General features: G+C 49.8%; 1 protein-coding gene across 2 annotated transcripts in view; it reads right to left on the reverse strand.

Annotated features, from left to right (window-relative positions):
- EXD3 (exonuclease 3'-5' domain containing 3) overlaps window positions 1-22770 on the reverse strand; it is a 232960-nt gene that overhangs the window by 77250 nt on the left and 132940 nt on the right. The window contains exon 19 of one of the 2 annotated variants that reach the window (XM_088527995.1): window positions 5138-5179. The exons of the other annotated variant lie outside the window; for it this stretch is intronic. Within the exon in view, the coding sequence (XP_088384121.1) occupies window positions 5174-5179 (6 nt within the window). The 3' untranslated portion in view covers window positions 5138-5173. Of the gene's footprint in view, window positions 1-5137; window positions 5180-22770 lie in introns of those variants that run through there. 2 annotated transcript variants of the gene reach the window in all.

Below are 22770 nucleotides of genomic sequence, written 5' to 3' on the forward strand. Positions count from 1 at the left end.
CATGCTGAATGCACTTGGAATGTCCCCTTCATCACGACATTCCTGACGGATGAGCCAGGCTGTCGCAGATCATATGCCAGGAGAATTGTATTCCCTCTGCTCCACAATTCTCACTCCCACATTCACACCTTTGGGGCCCGGAAGCCATTCATCACGGGCCAGCCAGGAAGGTACCTCTCACAGCAGAGATATCCCGTTGGGAATAATATGGAAAGGAAGCAGACTCTGCTAGCAAAGACTGGTTGGGGACCAGGTCTCTCCTTGGCTCCTGCACTGACTGTAGCAGGTAAGACCTTCAGCAGGGAGAGTTTATAGCCACAAGCCCACTGCACTGGTAGGAAATGGGTGTTTCAGCCGTTTGCACTCCTGCCCCGCCGGATGCTGAGCTCCCCAGCGCTCGGGCTCATCCTCGCTCCGGGGATGCGACCTAAGGAGGAACCTGTGGGGTTCCTCTCCCCTGGCCACCATGACGGGTGCACGTGCAGCCCCCCGGCTCCGCTCGCAGCTGCGGGAGGAGAACGGAGCAGCCCAGCTCACCAGGAGCAGCTGCCTACTCCAGGCTACAGCAAGACACGGCCCAGGGGTCGGTGCTTCCAGAGGGGTCCCAGAGCACAGCTCCCCCGCCAGGCGTCTCAGCCACGCTGCTACCGCGGGTGCAAAATCAGAAAAAAACACCCTTTTCTTTCCTTTCCAGATTCCATTTTCCTTGGAAACATTGGGAGCAAAATGAAAGTCTGATTTCAAAATATTTCAATCAAAATATTTGGCCCCCTTTTTTTTTAAACCTAAATTAATTTTTTGATTTGCCTTTCCCCTCTTTCCTTATCAGCGAAAGGACTAGCCTTTGGGTTTTCTTTCTTTTTTCTTAATTTTTGCTTTCCAAACACCTTCCCCAGGGAGCATGTTCCAATAGTGTGTGGCAAGGTTTCATTATGCAAAATTACTGTGTTGTAAAAATAGGAAACACCTCTCTTTCCCCAGGCTCCCACTGTTCATTTATCGCCTGTAGGAGAAACATAAACCTTATTGCATCTTTATTTAAGGGGGACATATTAAAAAAACATTTGTTAAAAATTCCATTTTGTTAAGCAAAATCAAAGTAGGAAGAAGGGAATACTGAAAAAAAAAGTGTCTGTAGGCAAAAAAATGCTAGGCAAAATATTTTGGTTGCTTCTCTGGAGGAGAATAGATGTGACTACAAAACTAAAAATAATAATAATTAATAATTAACAACAAACCACAGTGTGATGCCCAGCTCCTGTAGTAGTAGTGGCCAGTAGATTCCGTCTTGCCCATGGTCCCCCATTAGTGTCTACATGAAAAACCGCACGTTATTGTCACTTGCAGACAGTGCTGGCAGCCGCGTGCAGCCCATGGGCTCCCCGTGTGCCGGACGCTTTCCCAAGAGGGGGCAGCTTTGCTGTCATGGGGACAGGAAGAGATGGAGCTAAGTACCCTTAGGGTCCCTCAAGCTTTCTCTAACTTTGCAGGTAAGGAAGTGGTGACCAGTGTTGTCTGGGAAGGAATGTTTGGCTTTGGCTTTGGCAACCAGCAGCTCTTTAGGACCTGTCAAATTTTCCTTCAGTGTGGAACGATGAACAAGACCCATCGCCCCTCTCTCCTACATGCAGTATAGAGAAATCAGCATCTCCAAGCAGGATTCAACTGCTTCATTTCAGATACTTGCTTTAGGGTCTCAGAAATGGCCTTTCTTTTTCTCCAAGTGAGGTCGGAACAACTCACTCACTTGAAGACACCTCCATCACGGACATCTGAAGCTAAGCACAAGGTTTCTGGACAAGCTCACCTGGACATGCTGCTTCTTCCTGCTCTATATTACCCACCTGTAAAGCCTATTTCCATCCATCGATGTGGCCTCTTGTGTCCTGGCATACACAGGTTGAGCAAAGAGTCAAACCTGCCCTTCCTTCCCTCACACAGGCACCTCTGAAGGATGCTGGTTTGGCACAAAGCACCAGCCCTGGAGAGACTCTCCCTTTAAGGAGAAAAGCAAAGCCCTCCGTGCACAGATTTGTGCTTGTTTTGTCATGGGACACATTACCATGAACCCAAAAGAGGAAGGAAAAAGGGGGGTGGGGAGCTCTAGCCTTTCTGGTGGGAACAGTGTTTGAGCTAACTTTGTTTCCCTTGGGGAAAGGCACCAAAATAACAGAGGAAGGGGGGTGCGCTGGGGCGGGGGGGGGGAGGGGGTATTGAGTTAAAAAGGCTGCGTAATCTGCCTGGGAAAAAAAAAGCAAAGCCCTTTACAGCGCTCAGGAGCCCGTCCGCGGAGCGCTGCCGCGCGGGGAGGGCCGAGGGCCGCGGCGCTCCGCTCACGCCAGCTCGCGGGCCAGGACGCGCGGCCGGCCCTGCCCTCTGCCCCGCCGAGGCCACGCGGCTCCTGTGGGGCAGAGATCCGAGCTGATGGCCAAAGAGGAGCTTTCCTGAGCGCCCCATGTGCACGTGCAACCTGCCCTTTCTGAAGCTCTTGGCAGGGTCAATTCAAAGGGATGATCTCAGGGTCATGCTGCACACCGAGATGAGGAGGTGGCCTGGGATCTGGCCTCCTGCTCCACATCCTCATCACAAGGTGCTCTCTCCACATGTAACTTACCCTTTTCGCTGCAGTACGTGAGAGCAGTGTTTTAAGAAAAGGCAAGCAGATGATTCTCAAAAGGGTCTGTGTGTGCTGTGGATACCCAGCTCGCCCTCAGCCCTGTCCCCAGCTCCTTCAAACAAAGCAGCTATCTCGCGATGTGCTCAGCCATAGCAGAGATGTCCTGGGGCTGGGTCAGTCTCCTTTATAGCTCCGTGTCTGCCCATGTGGTCAGCCAGAGCTTTGATAGCTTCTGACTGGCCAGTTCATTTCTCCTAAGTTCAGCTGCCCAAAACCCAGCCTACAGACAGGCCATCCTCTAGACACCTCTGCAGTAGCAGCATCAAGGAGTGGCTGCAGAACATGCTTCATCTCACCTAAACTGAGTGTGAGAATCATCAAAATTTTCAGTGAGTTGACTCATCATTCAGATGAGTCAATATGAGGCTCCACATTCTTAGACACACACTGAGAGACCAATCTCTCTGAGCATGCCCCCATCCTTTCTTTACACAAGGAAGTGGAGGTGAATCTGCAAGACCTTTCTGCCATACTTTGCTTTCCATATGGGAGTGCAGGTGGTTCTACCTGACCATTCCATCCTCCTTCCCTTTCCATATGGGTGTGGAGGTGTAACCACCCCAGGACTTCACTTTCCGTGACAGAGCATCTGCAGGAGCAGGTGGTGCAGACAGGCTGTGCGGACACTGGTGTTGGACTTCATTCCAAAGCAGAAGCCAGCAGGATTCACTCAGATCAGCAGCCTGTTAAAACCTCATGATAAGAATGCCGGCAACATCATTTTTTCCCACCAAAGTGTTACTTTACTTAAGCAACCTCAGCTAGGAGGCTGCAGGAAGCACGCTGAGTAGGGCCAATGTCCTATTTCTATGTAAACCAAAAATATTTTCAACCTCTACTTTTTTTGTCTAAGGTCATACCTCAAGCCCAGTGGATTGCAGGTTAAATCACGGCTTGAGCTTTCCCTGGCAGCACTCAGCAGCAACCGCTCAGCAGCGCAATCCCTGGCTGGCCAGGATGCACACGCATCTCTACAGCTCCGCTGGCTCACAGTGGTCCCCAGCCACGACAGCCGGGACCTCGGAGGGCAGCACAAGGGTGAAGCGTGCAAAACCCTGCCCATACGATTACCGCAGCGAAGAAAATGAAGAAAGACATTAAAAACTAGCACCAACCTTAAATGAGTGGTTCTTCTGAGGCAGCTGAGAGCACATCAGCTACCTAGGACTGCAAGGCCTCTTATCTCAGGGCGGGCAACCTCCTCTTTGCGCAAATGAAAATCTCCCAATCTACTTCAAATTCATTCTGCTCCAAGATCCACAATGACTAATCCCATATCAGCAAAACTGCTCCCAGTCATCAGGTTTTTTTTTTTCCCCTCTAATTCTTACACAGTGCGGTGCTCTGTTCATGACGGGGTAGTCGCAGAGGAGAAGGAGCAACCCTGCTGCAAAGCCCCTATCCACCCTGCACACTGACAACGACAGCTTAGCAGAGTGTCCATCTACCACAGCCAGGTGGATTGATCAGCTCGGTTTGCAGCATGGACACACACACAGCTGCTCCTCAACATGCTCCACCACAGGACGCTGCAGTTATGGTGCAGCTGCTGCTAACGCAGCTCATGCTGGGCCTCCTTCATCTCCCACCCATGGTCCACACGGAGACCAGCTTTCCTGCCCGCCAGCTCCTGCCTTGTCAACACGCTTGCACAGAATCCTGCTCAGACTCTCTCTCGGCTTTTAATACACCCCTCAAAGACAGTTAAAAGTGTGAGGTCAAAGTCGTGGGCAGGAGACATGGAACAAAATATCTTAATGAAGGTATTGCATGGAAGACTTCAAGTGCTACACATATCTATACTTAAATATAAACTCAGCAGCAACTCTTAAGTACTTCTTGTCTGAATGAACTGGTATTTTTGCCACATCTTCCACAGGGTGGGAGGTGCAAAGAAACCATTTTAGTTTCTTGCAATGTCCTTCTCTTTCTTTTCTTCCCACAGATTCAGCAGACCGATGATCCCTATAGGCTCTCTGCTCATTTTTTTGGCAGCACTGACTACTAGGCCTGCTGGTCCTTCAAAATCCCATCTTACATACACCTACCTTGCTTATATGCAACTTGTCATTGGCTTTATAGACACTGCATCTCTATTTCCTAAAGATTTTTGCTTGGCTTAAATCACCCTCTGGAAGTTTGTCATGTTATCTTCTACATTTTAGTGCCTTTGAAGTATCATGCTGGATGGGTGGAATGTGGTTTTAAGGGGCTGTTACTCTAATGACCTTTGTGGCAAGTACAACTAGATTGATTTTTTTTTAACTTTACTACTAGTGTTTTCAGTAAGTCACTTCATTAAAATCGTCCTAAGTAATTGATGAAAAAAACAAATTTAATAACATTTACAACAATGAAAATAAACATTAAAAATATACAACTTTGGAGCATAATGCCTTTGCATGTAGAAAGTCTCAGAAATGCACTTGATGAGCTTAGGTTGAGCGGTATTCCTGAATCTGCAGACAAGTTCATGTTGGACATCTGTCCTCCTCTTCAGAACTGAAATAAGACATATACAAAAATAAATAGTCACAGCAAAATTGGGAGCCCTATCATGTTTGTCTCCACCTTGTGAAAGAAACAAAAGACTAGAGGATCTTTACCAACTTCAGGCTGTTTTTCCTATGGCTTCTCTTTCATGTAGAGCAAGAAGTTACACTGATTGCACGGCCATGAAAACTGGGCTGGGGAAGGGGCTGAGGATATTAGGTATTTAGCTCTCAGATGTGGATTTTCTATGTATTTGGATGGAATTTTTCACCTTTTCTGCAGTCCTCATGGTGACTAATGATTATTTCCATTCTCCCTCCTTTCCTCCTCTGCCCTTTCCCCGTCACATATCTGAAACATAAATGACTTGCATTATTTAATAGGTGTATTCCAAATTACAGCATGAAGGGGCACAGGAGCCCCAAGATGACTACCTGCAGATCTGCCACGTCACTAGGCTCACATGAGACGTGCCACCTGATGCCAAACGGCTGAAGCGTATGGTCCTCAAATGCTCTCTGCCCATTCAAAACACAGCACAGTAAATTTCAACCACAATGCACCAATCTGCCTGCTTACATTTGTAAGCTCAATGATAGATCATGTGCTTCCTTGACATATCCAATAGGTCTCTTAGATACAGCAGAAAAATGACATGAGACTGGTTTGTGTGTCTTGATCTTGCCTCACCTCCAGTGTCAGTGTTTTATCAGAGTATTTTCTTTCGGGTACTTACCACTTGATTTTTCAATGAATAAACCCAATTTCTGGGTACTGAATTAGGATTCAGTGTTTTGCCACAAGGCTTTGGATAAATAGTCCATTAGATTTTTGCTTTGGGGTTTTGATGAAGTCCCTAAATGACCATTTCAAGGGTGTCTCTTGGAAAAAAAAAAAAAAAAAAAAAAACAACTCTGTCCAGTTGCATTCTTTTGCATGTGTGTATGAGCTCCTTCACTTTGCTCCAGTGCACTCACATCCTGCAAGCTACGTTGCAATTGCAGCACTTTGCCTGTGCACATGCTGTAGGTGCTGACCAGAAAGTGATGCAGCTGTGTTTCAACACCTAAATGAAATAAAACAACTCAAACTCCCCTGTTTTTCAGGAGGTGGCAGGAGAGACCAAGTCGGGAATTCCAGAAGGGAAGGAGAACTGAGCTGTGCACTGTAAGTCCCTTGGAGAGGCCCATTTCTGAGCTCAGCTTGCAGTTCCCCACCTCACTTTCGGCCTCAGACATGCACAGGGCTCAAGACCTCAGCGCGAGGCTCCTGTCCCGGCCTCCAGCTGGGTCTGTTGGCCTAAGCAAAGACGCCGCTTCTTGCTGCAGATGTGCACCCGCCTCCCCACGCTCTGCCCTCCCTCCTCCCAGGAGCCTTCCCAACTCTATGCTGCATGCGCTGCAGCCCCTTCTCCCATGTCCTGGCACTTCTCTTTCAAGGCTTGTCAATAACATAAGGGGAAGCGACTAGGCTGGTGACGCCAGGAGGAGTCAGTGCCAATGCCCACACACCGCAGTGGCACCGTCCCTGCCTCCCTGGCCTTTCCCTGCCCGCTGTACCCTGTGGAATATCCACTCCTGCTTGGTACCTCCTCGCGCTGCCGGCGCCACAGCAGCCTGTGAGCACCCTGGGAGACAGGAGTGATTCTCTGCTTCTATTTTTGCCAGTGAAGACGAATGCTTAACCCTCGTGTGTGGAGAGCAGCAATGGGGCTGCTACTGCACGGAGGGGACGGACGGGGTATGGATGTCACAGCGCCCCAGCTGCTGTCCTGCAGCGCCAGCCCACACGGCCCTTCTGAGATGGCTTCACACATTTTGGGCCCGACTCCCACCGGGGAGATGCCAGTCGCACGTTTTACTACAAGCCATCCCCGTGGTGCTTCCCGAGCCTGAAGGAGACGGAGGGATACGCCGCCGTGTCCGTTCTCCTCCCAGTGACTCTGGCCTAACTCTGCCTGGACCAACAGTGATGCAGCCCGGGAGCGAAGGCATCCACCTGCCCCAGTGCAGCACGGATCGCTCGGGAGCTCCGGCACATCCCTGCCGCGGGCACGCAGCATCCGCTGCAGCAGCAGCGGGACGTCCTCCCCCCTGCAAAGCACTGCACACTGATAAAGAGTTAAGAAGCTCTCAGAGGCGGTACTGTGAGAACATTTCTCAGAGGGCAGTGCACTTTTATTTGCAATAATTTTCCATTCCATTTATATCTATATAATAGGAGGTGGCTCAGGGGTCCGAGTTTTCCATAGCCCCAGACCTCGTTTCTCTGGCTGGGGTTGACCCCTGCTCGACTTCCCTAAGAATAACAGAGAAAAGTTCAATGAGAGAAAAAGAGTCACTGGTCTGAACTCCCACTGCTGCTTCACGATGCCATGGGCATGTAATTAGACTCACTTTGTTAACAGAGTGGAACAGAACATATGCATGCACACAGATATATGGGAAGAGAGCTGGAAAGGGACCCAGAAGGAGACTTCCAGGCAAACATGGTGGCTGAGGACCACCCGGAGCTTCCTGGAGTCTTATCTTGTTTCAGCAACACCACTTTGTTTGCTGCTTTGACTCGCAGGGAAATCACTTGTTCTGCTTAAAACATTTTGATTATATAAAATATTTCTCACTAGAGTGTTTTTGACAAAATATGAGAAAATTCGGGAGCGTTTCACTGTTTGAGTTCTGGAAGCAGGGGGCAACATTTTTGACAAATAAAATAAGATGAAAGACAGAAAAAGGATTTGAAAGAAAATGTCTGTGTTAAAACTCTGTTTCATGCAGAAAACACATTTCGAGGGAAGCGTTTTGATAGTCCCAGTGGTATCTAACACAGCAGCTGCCCTGCCCTTGAGGCTTGCTTTTAAGTGACACTCCTTATGCCAGAGGGGCTGTCACTCTGCTTGTGCTAATGGACAAAATCCCAGGAAGTGGCTCATTCTGCAATCTCTGGAAGGCCATTTTTAGAAGAGCCTCCTGGACACCGGAGTGTGATAATTTCTCCTGATCCAATTGCTGCCTTCCCCAGAGGCAGCATGCCATTTCTGTAACCTTACTGAAGACCTCTAAAACTACTTAGGTTCTTCATCTCACACAAAAGAGAATGTGATTCCTTCGTTTAGGGATCACAAGGGAGTTAGGCTTGGAAAATCTCGGCAGTGATCACACAGGACATGTGTTGGTGGTTTTCCTCTCAAAAGACAGGAGTGTCCAGCAGTACAAATCATCTTAGCTGTGAAGCTAGAAAATACTTGCATTTAACAGATCAAAATCATAGGAGAATAATTTAAGGTTGCTTTGCATGTTTCAAACTCAGCCCCTGAATTTTACATGGCTTGGCTAACATTTCTCTAGTGTGTACCAGTCCTCAGGATGCTAACCACCCCTCATTCCATGATGCTAAATATCCCTTTGCAGCACTTCTTATAGGCCAAGTCTTCTATGATCTCAGTTTTTCAAATATATTCCTAGTCATTCATTGTGAGGGACTGAAATGGTTCCTGGCTTGTTTCATCAGAAGTGCTTTTTTTGGAAAGACGGCTCGGCATCGAATGAAAACAACTGCAGTCTGCCAGATGCATCATTCTCAGCAAGGTCTATAGAGGAAACTGAATTTCAGCCCTACACAAATGGGTTTAGTTCGCACCTTGGAAACACCATTTCCAGGAGTATTGTAGCATGTGCTACTTCAGCGCCTGCAATTCGAGGAAGTTTCAATTACTCGGTTCTCTCCTTTCCTTCCCCAAGCCATCAGCAGCCGCTCCTGCTTCCTTCCACAAAGTCTTCAGGGAATGGAGAGCGAAACAAGCCCAAGTGAGGAGCATGCAGAGCAGGGCAGAGCAGAGGATGGAACAGTCCTTCCTTCTCGAAGGGCAGACACGTGTGTGATGCCTCTCCTGAACCTGACTCGGGTCTCTCACCGGCAACTGGAACACCTAGTAGCCTCGGGCAATGCAGCGTTCAGGACCACACTAACAAACACCTGTGTTCCAGTCTCCCCTGTGTTAGCCTGGATCTTCTTTCTGGTCCTGCCGAGGCAGGAAGGAGTCCCTCAGAGAGGGGGTCTTCTGGGGACAGAGAGTCCCTATTCAAGGCATAAGTTAATTATTTGACTGTCATTTTTAGCTTTGGCAACTGCTCTTTTTTTTTTTTTTTTTTCTGTTCAACATACATTAAGTGTGATGTGATGGTTACTCATCTACTCAGGTACCAAAAACTGTCCAGCAAATACAGAGAAATCTTTGTAGCAATAGTGATGCCTGACTTCTTTTAGGAGGCACCAAAATGAAGGCTGGGAGAAGGAGAAACAGCACAGAAAGAGTATGAAAAACAAGTGGGCAGAAGTGGGTAAAGTGAAGAAGACAACCGAGATGCACAGACAGTGCTTTATGCTGCCCCCGCGGCCGGGACTGAAGGGAGGACTTTCCTGTCCTGACAGCTCATCTCAGGCTACTCTGATTAAAAGTGAAAGAAAATACTGAGAATCACAAAATACTGAACTGAGACTGTTACAAAACTGCCAGCTCCACAAGAATTTTCCATCACTCATAATCTTGCTGGAATAGGTCTAAGAGGAATAAGCTGTGCTCAGAGGGTGACTGCGAGAAGACAGCCACCCCTAACTAGTGGTCATTTAGTTGGCTCAGATCCCAAGCAGGGCCTGCTAAGAGGCACAAGATCCAGTTTTCTAGCACAGGTTGCTGAGAGCTATTGAGTGCGAGAGACAAGCTCATTGCGATGTATCCAAACTACGTACAGTTATTCCCAGATGAGCTTTCTGTAACACACGATGACCGATAGTATATTTTCACTTATGGTCTCAAAGACTCCTCAACGTAGAGTCATTTCAATAAGGCTGTATCAGAAATTGATAAACAGGCAATTCTATCACCAAAACAATAAAACAACTTAAACTGATGCTTGCAGAAATATGTATCATCTACCTTTTTGACTCAGTAGTGAGTCATTTACATGATGGTGGTGCTCAGAGTACACTGGCCACTGTGCTGTATCAGTAGGCAATTCTCATTCTGAAGCTGTTATAAACCTTCTTTCCAAAAAGTTTTATTCCCAGCCCTACAACCATAAGCTCATTTTGTCTAACGTCCCTACGTTCCTCCTCTTCACACTGTGTGCTCTTTCTCCTTGTAGCTCTTGCAAGGCTACTCCTGCTTGTTGTTAGAACATCAAGCAAATGCCCTGAACGCAGACCGCACTAGACATGATGTTCTGCATCTTCAAATGGGACTTTAAAGACCCATTTACGTCTTTTCGAACTTTCAGGAATGCTGTAAGATTCCTAAAAGCCAACAGAAGAAAGTTCTGGAGTGCAGGGGGATTTCTTGCAGTATCCAGGGGATTCGCGATATTTGTTTCATTTCTTGTGCAGCTGGTGGTGCCTCGAGCCCGGCTGCCGCACTGGGCTCGTCCTTGGCCATGGCAGCATTGCATTGCTTCACGGATGGGCCAGGGTTTCTTCTCACTTTGAGGGGTCTGATGGCAAGTCGCTGCAGCGGGCCAGGAGCACCTGAAAGCACCACCTGATCCAGGCGTATTCCTCACGGATGGGCTGGCCATGCCCGGCAGGCTGCAGCCTTCAGCTGCCTGATCACCCTTGGCTTCCAGAGACACGGCAATAGCAGGAGGACAGGAAGGAGCACCCAGGCCCTACATCAGCCACAACTTCTTACAAACCAACAAACAAAATCGATGCCAACCCCACCATGAACCCTATAGCTCTGTTTTGCTACAAAGAGTGCCCAAATGCTGCCTTGGGGAGGTAAGAGAGCCATGAACATCTTCTGTGTTCTTCATGTTATGGTTATTACACTGACAAAGGACAAGCATTTTCTGAAGTTCATTTTCTGAACTTCCTAAACATCAGGAAAATATTTACAGGGCTCACTTCTGCAAAGCACACACGCCAGCCCAAAGGGCACACACGCATGCCGTGCTGGGTGCTGCCTGGCATGCTTTTCGCAGCGATTTTTATTAAACATTTGTGGTTTTCCTGCTGAAAAACCCAGCAAAAGATTAATGCCAAAAAGGGAATCCTCTGGGAATGAATCTGTCAGGGAGCCAGAACACAAGGAAGTAAAGCGCCTGCCTGTCCATTCCTTCCCAAACTTATTTTACCACCAGATAAATAAGATCCAGCCTGGCCAGCACTGCCACACATTTCGTGGGGAAATCTGTGCTAATGCTGACCATGTTCCCCAAGCTCCAGAGAAACAGGGAGGGTTTGAGGCCAGTGCTCATGAACATTTCACCAGCAAATAAATTCATATAAAAATATTTCCCATGTATGTAATTTTCTTCTTTTCTTTAAAACAGGACTGCTACGGTCTCTAATTTCCTCGGGACTGCGATCACAACCCTGCAATGCTTCCCAGCTGTCGAAATACTGCGCTATGCATGGAAACGGGCTCGACGTGTAGCTCTATCCCTGGGCCGCTTCCAGCCCGGACTGGAGCGATGCCACGACGCAACCAGAACAGTTAGCAGGGAGCTTGGCGCTGCGACAAGAAACATACCCGGGCGCTGCTCTGCGCCGGCGAGCGGCAGCCCCGCGACGTGCCCGGCCCCGCGTCCCGCGCGGCCGCCCCACGGGGTAGCCACCGGGGCAGCCTCCCGCGCGTGGGAGGGCAGCCCTTCTCCGCAGCATAAACCTTCATTTATTTCCAGCTTCAACTATTACCCTTTAATGAAGGTTTTCTAATGAGCTGTTTAAATAGTAATTAGAGGCCAGCACTGAAGAGAGAGATAAGTCTTGTGGGTATCTAGCTCGGCAAGAAAGGGCCTGATAAGAAAGAACTGAATGATTTTCTTCTGGGATCAATTCCAAAGAGCAATTATCCCCTTGATACCATGCTGCTTAAACAGGAACAGATTGAAAAAACACTTTACGGTGGCTGGCAATGAATGGGCTACTTTTCCAGCACTTTACAAGAGACTGGCTGGGGGCTTTATGCCAGTACCTGAGATAGGAGGTGATCCAAACGGTGCTGATATCTCAGCTTATTTTCGTAAAATAATAATCCAGCTTTACTGAAAAGCCTCACATAGACAGAATAATGGCCAGGAACGTGCGGGTGGTTTCCTGGTACGTTCCCACCACAGTAATTCAGAGTGGTTTATCTATCTATCTATCTATCTATCTATCTATCTATCTATCTATCTATCTATCTATTTTTTTTTATTTTACTGCAGGTCCCAGGCTTTGGTGCCCTGCTAGCAATGACCAGGGACTAGGTCGCTGTCCCTTTGGCACTCTGCTCTCCCCTATCCCGCTACGTGCAGTTCTGCCCCCACGATGTTACCGCAGCCGTCGCAGCCAAGCGGATGAGCGACAGTCGTGCAGGACACTGTGACTCACAGCCTTGGCGAGAGAGCTCCCTAGTTATCCTCTGATGTTGTCTGCGAGTTAAGTAAGCCTGAACATTTTAATAGGCTTATTTTCTCACCATTCTACCGCCTCAGGTGATCCGTTGTGTTGCAACACAAAATACCGTATCATGGGATTAGGAGAAGCGAGAAAGGGGACATGCTCAAATCGTCATTTTCCTGACACGCTCTGCCAGTGCCAATAGCTGCTGAATGGTGCAAATGGCAACACAGTTGGCAAACTACGGAAAATAATAATAATAATAAAAAAAACATCCAGGAGGGATTGCCTCGAGGTTGGAGCATTACTTAATGCCTGCAGTGTGGTGTAATGAGGAGATGTAATAGCATGGCAGGATCGTGCTGGTGCTCTTAACTCATGCAACAAAACCCTAGTGTGTGCATGCATGCAAAGAGCACGCACAAGGGCACACCAAAGGCTTTAACTGTCGGAAAAGCAGCAGATAGCTCTTCCTTAACTAGTAAAAGCAAAAGAGCTGCAGGTCACCGGCTGTCCTTGTCTACTCCCTCCTCCTGATTTCTCTGCCCCAGCGCGGTGGCCTGGCTCCTAGAGCTCTTCTCCCTGCTCTGGGCATGCCAGCTCTTGCACCTCCAGAGACCCCCTCTCAGCCAGCCCTGCTCCTTAAACTGACCACACCAAGCTCTGTGGGACACCTTCGCGTAGGGCAGGAGTTCCCTCTCTTCCGAGTTTCTCCCTGCAGTTCTCATATGATTTCATCTGGCAGGGACATGAATGGGACGTGATATATGAGCGCTACCCATGAAGACTGAAGTCAGAGCGGAGGTTCTTTGGAACCTGTCTTGGACACTCAGCAGCAGCAGGTGCTCGGGGTAGAGGTTCCTGCTGAGCCAGGGTGAATCCACTGTGGGCTTCAAGAGCAAAGGAGCACTGTGGGCACCTCCAGGGAAGCAGACTGCACAAACCACAGCAGCCTACAAGCAAAGGTGGCAGGTCGAGATGTCTCTGCTGATTTTTAGCCCATCGGCGCATCTGTATTCTACAATACTGTGCTCAAATGAGGTCCAAATTCAGCTATGCCTTACGTGAAAAAAGGGCAGCACTTTTCAAATTACTGCCAGTTCATGCTACAGAGGAGCTCCTGCTCCTGGTACCAGCAGGAGGATATGCACCTGCCTCTGGATCATCCAAGAGAAATCAGTCAAGAGCTTTCTTGGGGTTTGTGCAAAGCTTTATCCTTTCAGCATACTTACTGCTCACAGGGAGTAGAAATTCAAGCTATATGGCCCTCACTCTACCATGCCATTTCATCCTATTCCTTTTTCCTATCCAGAAGAGCACCCAGTTGTAATTTCCTCAGTGCCTTTGTTCTGATGATGATTCCCACTCACAGGAAATTTTGAAATTTCATCGGCAATTTCTATGCATTGTGCCAAAGCCTTTAAGAAAAATATGAAAAAAAAATCCCATAATTTCCAGGTCCACTATTTGAAATACACATCCTTGAAGATGAGCTCTTTCGTATTCCAGCTGATTTAATAATCCTACTTTACTGAAGGCCAGACAATTTACATGCATCCTGTTTGCTTTGTCAAGAAAATCAGGGTTTTTTTTTTAATCTTCTCCATTTGCTTTCAGAAAATTCTTATCTCATTTTATCCATGTTCTCAGTTATTCTTTATTTTAATGTTTATTCTAAAGTTTTGTATGCTAATATATTCAGACTAATAGACCTCTACATGCCAAGAAAATATTCCCCCTGCCCCCGTACCTTTATTTGCTGTTCTCCAGACAAACCACGCAACCCCTGTGGTTTGACAGATTTATTACAAACCCTTCTTCCACGGGCTTTGTGCCCATACTTTCCAATTTCTGGAGGAGATGCCAGCTGGTCCTACCTGTTTGTATGATCCAAGATCTCTACTGCATCCATTTGGGTTGTGGTATTTCCCATTCCCATACCCTTCCATGAGTCATCCTGCCTCTATCCCATTGGCTGGCATCCCCACCACTACCAAAAACCAGGACAAAGCTTTCATTTAGTCTCGGGACTATACTTAGATTATCTTCAATCTGTGCCCCATCCTTAGTGCATACCAGTCCCACTTCTTCTTTCCTGCTTCCCCTTTCATTTATATGGCTGGACAGTTTCCAAGGATTGTGCAACCCATCTTTTGCTATTTCCTTTAATAACCTTTACAAGGTTGTGTTCAGCCTCTCTTCCAGACCTGCTTGCTTTGCATCCCTGTAAAGACTGCTCCTTGTTGCTGGCCTTTTGGTATCACTTGGGGACACTCCCCGCTCTCATTCAGCAGCACCATCTTCCAACCCCTTCATCCACTCCTTCCTCAAGCAGATTCCCAAGCGCCTGCCTTACTGCCATGGGAAACAGGCAGGGCTTGCTGTCAGCAGGAGAGAGCTGCTGTTGACTCACAGCCTTCCTGGTTGCAAGGCCAGTGGCCATCCTGTTTGCGTCCGGCCAGGGGAGTGGGCACCTGCAAACCCAGGTTAATTTGATCTTGGACCTAGTGGGCGGGCAGTGATGTCCTGCCAAGGAGAAGGACAACACTCTTGATGCTCCTCGCCCTGCCCCGCATCCCTTCTTGCCCACTGCACGACGTCCACTGCTATCACGGGAGTGACCTAGGGAGGTGTTTGCATGTGTTCAGGCAGGGCTTTGCTCCCCAGCTGCCCTAATGCAGCCTCAAGGGCAAGGTGAGATTCTTGGCATTAAATGGAACTTGATAATTATTATTTTTAGATCTTTCCTCCAAATATGAAAGGCTTAGGTGGGCAGGGAAAAACCCTTAAAACTTGCCCTGGGGAGTAGTTCTGCGTTAGCAGAAGAGTGTCCCGGTCACCCGCAACGATTTGTCACGCAGCAGCAACAGCACCGGAGGGTCCTCCCCACATGTCCAGCTCTTGGCTCCTCAGCACGGCTTCCCCCCAGCACGGAGCAACCTCCCAGCAGCAGCACTCGTAGGGCTGGAGCCCTGCATGAAGTCCCTCCTTCGGAGCACCCTGGTACGGGCGCTGCCTGGAACGGCTCTCCCCTCGGGCAGTAATAGGAACGGGATCCTGTTAGTCAGCGGCGTGATCCCCCGATGACTGTTGGTGCATCAGGGCACTGGGCTTTGCTCACTTCAAAAGAGCAAAGGAGAGAAGCAAAGGGAAGAGGGCTTCAAAAGAGGACAAGAAACATTCCAGCTCCTGGCTCCACTCCAGCCTTGGCTGGGAAGTTGAGACATGCCTTGGAGGGGATGGGAGTCCCCTTGGAAGATAATCAGAGATTTTGAGTCTCTGTTACTTCCTTCTGTTTACAAAGCCAGCGGAGCCAGAAAGCTGGTTCTCCACCCTCACCCCACCACACGACTGTGCCGCTGCTCCCAGCAGAAATGACATAAACGTCGACATGGGGTGCTCCAAGGAAAAGAGGCTCCTGGCCACCCAACCTGAACTAGTGACACCTGACAAGGGGGGTGGCACACGGCAGGGGAGTCTCCAAGCTCCTGCTGTAGCCCAGAGCAGCCCAGAGAAGAGCTGCCATGGAGGGATGTCATTTCCAAAGGGCTCTTCTGAATTAGGAGGCACATGTTCCAGGCGCTCCCAAGATGCTGGGATGAGGCCAGCCCTTGTAGGATGCGGAAATACCATTTTGCTCATCTCCTGGTCACACAATAAAGCCGGTGCCTCCTGGCCACTGTGCAGATACCAGTGGCACAAGCAGTGCTGCACTAACTCCTGCCAGCCCCCAGATGACAACTGTCCCTATTGCTCACCTCTCAGCCTCATCAGCCTCTTCTTCTGTGAAAGCAACCTGCTCATTTCTACAAATCCCTGGAGGCACCTGCCAATGGCCATCACGGTGTTTTCCTGGTCCAGTAGCACTGGCTAGACTGGCAGAAACAGGGAGGCAAGGGCTCATCCGGAGCAACGTGCCCAGGGTCCCTCAGTCTCTGGCACCCTCAGCACCAGGGGCCCTGCAGCACATCTGCACTGCAGCTGTATCCTGCATTGGCACTTTGTCACAGCGCAATATCCTCCAGAGAGGATGCCCTGTTTAACAGCTGGCTGCCTTCCCTCCAGTGCTTATGCCGGAGAAGACCCCTTGTAGCATCTGTCACCTTGTAGCTGGTGACAGATGCTTTTCCCTGCGCTACCTTAATCCAGGAGGAAGCCCCAAACATTTTTCAGATGCAGACTCTGGCCCTTGACAGCATGGCACTTGGCTAACAGAGCAAGTTTGATGCAGAACTTCTCTGCAACCAGAAGTGAAAGGGTTAAATACCAGCAGAATGTGGGTGCCCATGGACCATCAATGCTTCATGGGGCCCAGAATCAGAACAACATCCTCCTCCTCCACCATAACTGGCAAGAATCCCAGAAAGGGCCCTTGGTTGGAGAAGTCCAAGCAGAACACCTGAAGCAGCGGTGGCATCTACGATGCTTGCAGGGTGCCTGCTCCCTACCTACATTATATGGTGGTTGGACTCCACTGACTAGCCTAGAAGCTCACGCTATATCTCATAGGCCAGCTAAATGCACGTCAAGTTGGATGGAAAAGCAGAATCAGATTCCTCAGCTGATCCGCAGCTCTGAAAGTGGTTGTACACATGTTCACGGAATAACCAGAGCCTGTTGATATATTATAGTCACGGTGATGTTTATACAAAGCAGTAAAGGTCACATGCTGACTAAACAGCTTGGGTCTAATGCCTGAGGGCAGCCAAGCGACACAAACTGTAGCCCTGGCACCTCGTAGGCTGGAGTAAGACCACAGAGTTGCCACTTCACCTGCATATGCCTCAGTTTCCTTAGCTCTCCCAGCAGGACTGTAGGAAAACACCGGTTGTCTTTCAAGGGCATGCTGAGTTCATGCGCTAGTGGACAGAAAGTGGCTTGGGAGCCTGTGAGGGCCTGTGCTAGAGCAACCCCAGGGACTGCTACGCCCCAAGCTGGGGCACAGCACGTGGCCGAGAAGGAAACCTCAATTCCTGCTGCAAACACTTGGCAGAACGAGTGACCAAGGACACTTTCTAATGGTGCTCGTGTGCAGCTGTGTTTTCCTGGACTTTTCCCAAGCCAAGTGCCCACGAACAGGGTCACAAGCTGTGCAAAGGGAAGAGAGGCTCCAACTAGAGCAGATTCCCCTGGCACAGCTGAAGGAGGTTCCTAGTTCTACTTACTGCTCCTGTTAAATAGGATTTTCCAGCTAAGAGACTATTGTAGCACTGATGAACAGAGGCAGGACCGGAGCAAGTCAGGGACCCAAGTACACAGACCAAAGTCAGCTTTGACGCTTATTTTCCCACTAAGTGAAGTGGAATATCCCCTCTTCACCCAACGACACGGACACACGCGTGATCTCTATTGAACATTGCTACCCAACAGCGTCCAGCAACACCAGTCGTGCCACCATTCCCAGTTCCCAGGGAGACGCAGGGTGCGGGACCTCCCCAAGGTGTGAGCAAGCACGCAGACAGGCAAATTTTAAGGCGAGCGGGTGCATGTTGTAACAAGGAGGAGGCTGCTTGGCAAAGGAATTTGGCTCCTTTAAGAAGAGACTCAGGGAACGCGCTCATGAAAAACGCAAGTCTTCAAATATTTTATTTTGATCCAGGCGCCTGGCAAGATCTCCTGTGAAAATCCACTCGGTTTGTGCTCCATGGGTTGAAGAGGAGAAAGTGGGAGCGGTAGGAAGCTAGACCGCAGCAAAACACAGATTTGGGCCTAAGCAGACTGCAGGAAAGCCCACGGGTCTGGCTGCGACCCTGTAGCTGCTCTTTTCACAGCAGGAAAAAGAGCAACTGCTCCTCCAAAACACCAATGTGCAAGGCAGAGCTGGGAGGTGATCCCTGATGCATAAACTGGAGAGAACACTCAGGGAAGAGCCTGGACCTGCCTCTAAAACACAAATGTGCTGACTATGTCCTTTTGTCCCTTTATCACGTAAAGAAAGTGCTGCTCAATATTAACCCTGCCGTCCTGGCGGGCTGCCTCTTGCCTGGGAAAAACACGTTCACGCGCGGGGATGGGCTGGTTCTTCCTAACACCTCTGCAACGATGCCGAACCAAGAAGTAAATGTCAGATCTCCAGCTGCATGGATCTGTCACAGAAGCAGAGCCTTTCACTCCTAAATGAACAGGGAAGTCTTGATATTTGAGGACAAAAGCCTTCCTAGTGGCAGTTTTCAGTCTGTACGAATGAGATAAGAGCTAACACGTATTCTTGTCACTGGCTGACACATATTAAAGCACTGGGAATCAATAAAATATGCTGAATATATGCTGCCCTGCACAGATTGCAGCAGGGCAAGGGGACATCCAGGATCCAGCCCATACTCCCTGATTAAACTAGAGCTCGGCTCTGAGAAAGATGCATCTGATCCTGGCTCAGAGCCTTCCCGTGATAAGCAGTGCAGTGTTCACAGGGATGCTGCTCAAGTGGTTAATTCTGCTTATGGGGGGGCGGGGAAACCTCCTTTGTTGAATCCATCTCATTTTGCAGGTTCAGATCGGGGTGATATTCCACATCCCTGCAGTGGGCAATTCTCCTTCATCAGGACTTGTGTATTTTGTGTTGGTGGAGGACATGCTGCTGCTTCGCAAAAAGCTTCAGGCTCAAGGGGGAACATCCAGTTCTGTGGTGGCTTTTGAAGCAAGAAGAGGCATTTACAGGAAAAAAAAAAAAAAAGTCACACAAATCCCTTTACAGTGAGCAAAGGACTCCAAGTTCAGCTCACTGCTGGACTGACTTGGCCTTGCTGGACATCTGCAGGACAGCAGAAAAGAACCAATCTTTCTTTGAATGGTAATTGGAGACAGAGCGCGGTTCAGAAGTCCATGTGGGCTACGGCTCAAGTGCCAGGGTCTGCGTGTCGGTATTCCCAGCACCAGCGGCACCCTGCAACCACCCACGTGAGCCTCCACCTCCCAGTGTTCATGGGGAAACACGAACTGGGTGTTAATACATCTATTTGCCTGCTGAAACTAAAAGACACGAAAGAGAGAGAGCCTGGCAGGCTGGACTTTTCTTCAAGGGCAAATCCAGGGAAGAACGTAGACACGAAGAGCTGAGAAGGGCTGAGACCAGGAACACGAGCCCAGACGACTGCCCTTCTGCAGGGAGACGTGGAAGTCAAACGTGGCCCTACGGGAACCTCAGGCACCCTCAGCCCCAGGCTAACGGCTGTGGCTCGCGTGGCCAGCAGCAACTACATCCCAAGCAGTGAAGTCATCACCGATTTCAATCCACGCTGCAGAGAGGCTTCAGAACGAGTCTGTGACGTGGAAAGTGTTGTGACTGGGACCAAGCTCCCTCCAGTCTGGTGCATTTTGTGATTATTGACCCTACAGTGGAAAGCCTGGGCTAAGGAAAAGGCTGCTTTTTATTCTCCATGAGAAGCTCAGGGTACTTCTAGCGAATGAGCTCGGATGATTGCCTTCCTTTGCTGCCCACAACAGGGAAGCAGAGCAGTGCTCAGGCTGGGAGCTCAGCTATGACTTCATGTGATGGATTATTAATTTCTGTAGCCAAGAACTAGATACATCATTTCAAAAGGAGACATTAAGAAAAGATCTCAAATGTTCTAGCTTAAATCTTTTGTTTTTAATTTATAGTATAAAGAACAGCAGAAAAACAGGGGAGATCTTGGTGGCAGACATACTTGGCACAATGGACTGAGACAACCTGCCTTTCCTTACTCTGAGATGGACATTTCTGCAGCTGCCTCATATTTGGAATAAAATCTTCACTGTCTTGTTGAACTTGGAGATTGTACATTGGCATTTGCCGTAATCCAGGGAAAAACCATAAAGTGCATAATCTCTTACAGAGAACTAGAAAAGAGCAAAATCTTGAGGAGGTGATGGCAGGGGATTCCACAGAACCATCACTGTGGCATCACTGATCCAAACTGAACACCAACATCTCTACCCAGAGCAGCCAGCTGCTCCTACTCAGGACCAAGATCTCTGGGGATAGGGTCCTGCTGCCTGGACGTGCTCTCACTACTGAATTAGCCTGTGAGAGCCAAGTCATCTTGAATGACTCGGTCCTGAGCTGCCCAAGAAAAGATGACATCTCCCCGTGTGACCCCCGAGAGCCAGGGACCTAGAAGAACATTTCCTTGATGGATTCTACGAATCCCCAGGACATGCTCAAATCAAGTAGCTGGTTCAAAGGAGTGAGGAAAAGGCTTAAAAACAGGGATGACAGCAGCCCAAAGCCCTCAGTCATCTCCTCCCCAGCAGCAACTGAACACCAAGAGTCTGAACGTGAAGAGTCCGAGCGTGAAGAGTCCAATCAACTCTTTCCATCCAAGGCAGCTCAATACCTCTGCTCCTGAACTTTGCCCACAGCTTTCAACTTTCCGTGGGCCCACTGGAGTCAGGCATGCAAGTCTGCAAAGCCTCCGAGACCCACACGGATGAGGCTCTGTGGAAGCCCCTCGAGATGCTCGGCGCAGGCCCCGTTCCTGCCAGGCCCGGCGCCAGGGGCAGCGCCGTCGCGGACGCCTCGCTGTGCTGTCCCTGCCGGGACGACGCTGCTCTGCGCCGTGAGGAAGCCAGGAGCTGCTGGAGACGGCAGCCCCATGCCGCTCCTCCCCGGCTTTCCCAGCTAGCAATCCAAGAGCGCTGGTGTTTACTTCCAGCCTTCCTCTGCGCTCCGCTGCCAAGCAGCCTGAGCAAGCGGACGCGAGCTGCTCGGCCAGGAAACGCTGCGGATAGAACCCGCCGCACAGCGACGCCGCGCTGCGTTAACCCCGCTCTGCCTGCGACCTAGCCACGGTGGCTCCAGGGCAAACGGATTCCAGCACCACGAGCCCAGCAAAACTGTTCTCCATGGCAGGTTTCAGAGCCAGAGGTTTCACACTCGGGCTGCTCCAACAAATGATGCTACTCCAGTGGATCCAGGCATCTCTGGAGCAAAGTGGGGACTAACCTGATGGCTGGTGGCAGTGAGGACGCTCACTTTGGATCACACGGGTGTTTGCTGGGCCTGTCCCATGCAGCAGCCTGGCAATGAGAAGCTCCTGAGGTGACATTGGGCAGGCAGCAGTTGCTGGTCCTGAGGTGCTCGCCTGCCGGGGCACAACCAGACCAAGGTCTCCAGATTTTTCACACCCTGCTTATCTGAAAACACTTTTCAAGGGCCAAAGGAGACATGAGGTTTCCTGGTCAATACAAGAGCAAACTGCACTCATGCACTGACCTGGCTGGACTCCAGCCTCTCCACGGCTTAAAGCAAGGCCACGTGGCCGTGGGGCCACGCAGGGCAAGGCTGGGCAGGTGCCCACGCAAGATGTTCCCCAGGTGTGATGCCCCTTGGCTGCACCATGAGGTTCGTATGCCAGAGGAGGACTTGTGGGCCCAGGCCCTGGTTCTGCCACAGCTTCTCCTGTCACCCAGAATGTGTCACCTAGCATCTCTGGCTGCCATTTCCAGGCTGGAAAGTGGTCATTCTCCCAGGGCCTATGGCAATTTGGTGCCTACTGTGTGTCCAGGACAGCAGTGCCCCACAGAATCCCCAATCTGCAGAAGGGGAGGGGAGGCAGGAAAGCAAGTTAACAGAAAAGAAAATCATCATGGGGCAAAACAGGAATACTTCTCTGCAAAAGAGAAGGATTTTGTGATTTCCAACTGAGCATTCCCATACTGAGTGTTCTGGTGAGCAAGTATGAAGCTACCGGGCCGGGAGAGCTCACAGAGCATCGCTCCATTCGAGGCTCCTGCAACATCCACTAACACTTCCCAGTCAGCACTTTTCCAACCATGGGATTCACATGGTGGGGCCACACGGGAGTTCCCAGGGGATCAGGCCCGGTGCTGGCGGCCCCGTGGGAGCGACCCCCGGGCCGGGTGCTGGGAGCTCTGCAGGCCGCGGCTGACAGCTCGCGCTTCAACACCTCGCTTTTAGCAAGGGGAAGATAGTGGCAAACCGGTGTCCTCTTTCCAGACAACTGATATAGCAGCAAGGTGAGAAAAAAAAAAAAGGCAAGCCAAAAGCAACAGTTTCACTAAGATTAACACCGAGGCGATAGTCTAATAGAGCTTAGGGGGAAATCGCTGACAGAGCCATCCTTTCTCACCATCTCTTCCACCGTCTGTCCTTAATTATCCCGAAGATTAAAGCTAACAGCCACCTCCTCCTGCCTTCCAGCCTCAACTATCTGTCTCCTTTCCCTCCTGTTGGTGAGGGCTGGGATGAGTCACCCAGGATGGGCAGGGATGCAGGGGACAGG

Source organism: Tinamus guttatus, unplaced genomic scaffold (assembly GCF_059628265.1).
Source record: "Tinamus guttatus ecotype Peru unplaced genomic scaffold, ASM5962826v1 Tinamus_guttatus_pri_ptg000297l, whole genome shotgun sequence".
Lineage (NCBI taxonomy): Eukaryota > Metazoa > Chordata > Aves > Tinamiformes > Tinamidae > Tinamus > Tinamus guttatus.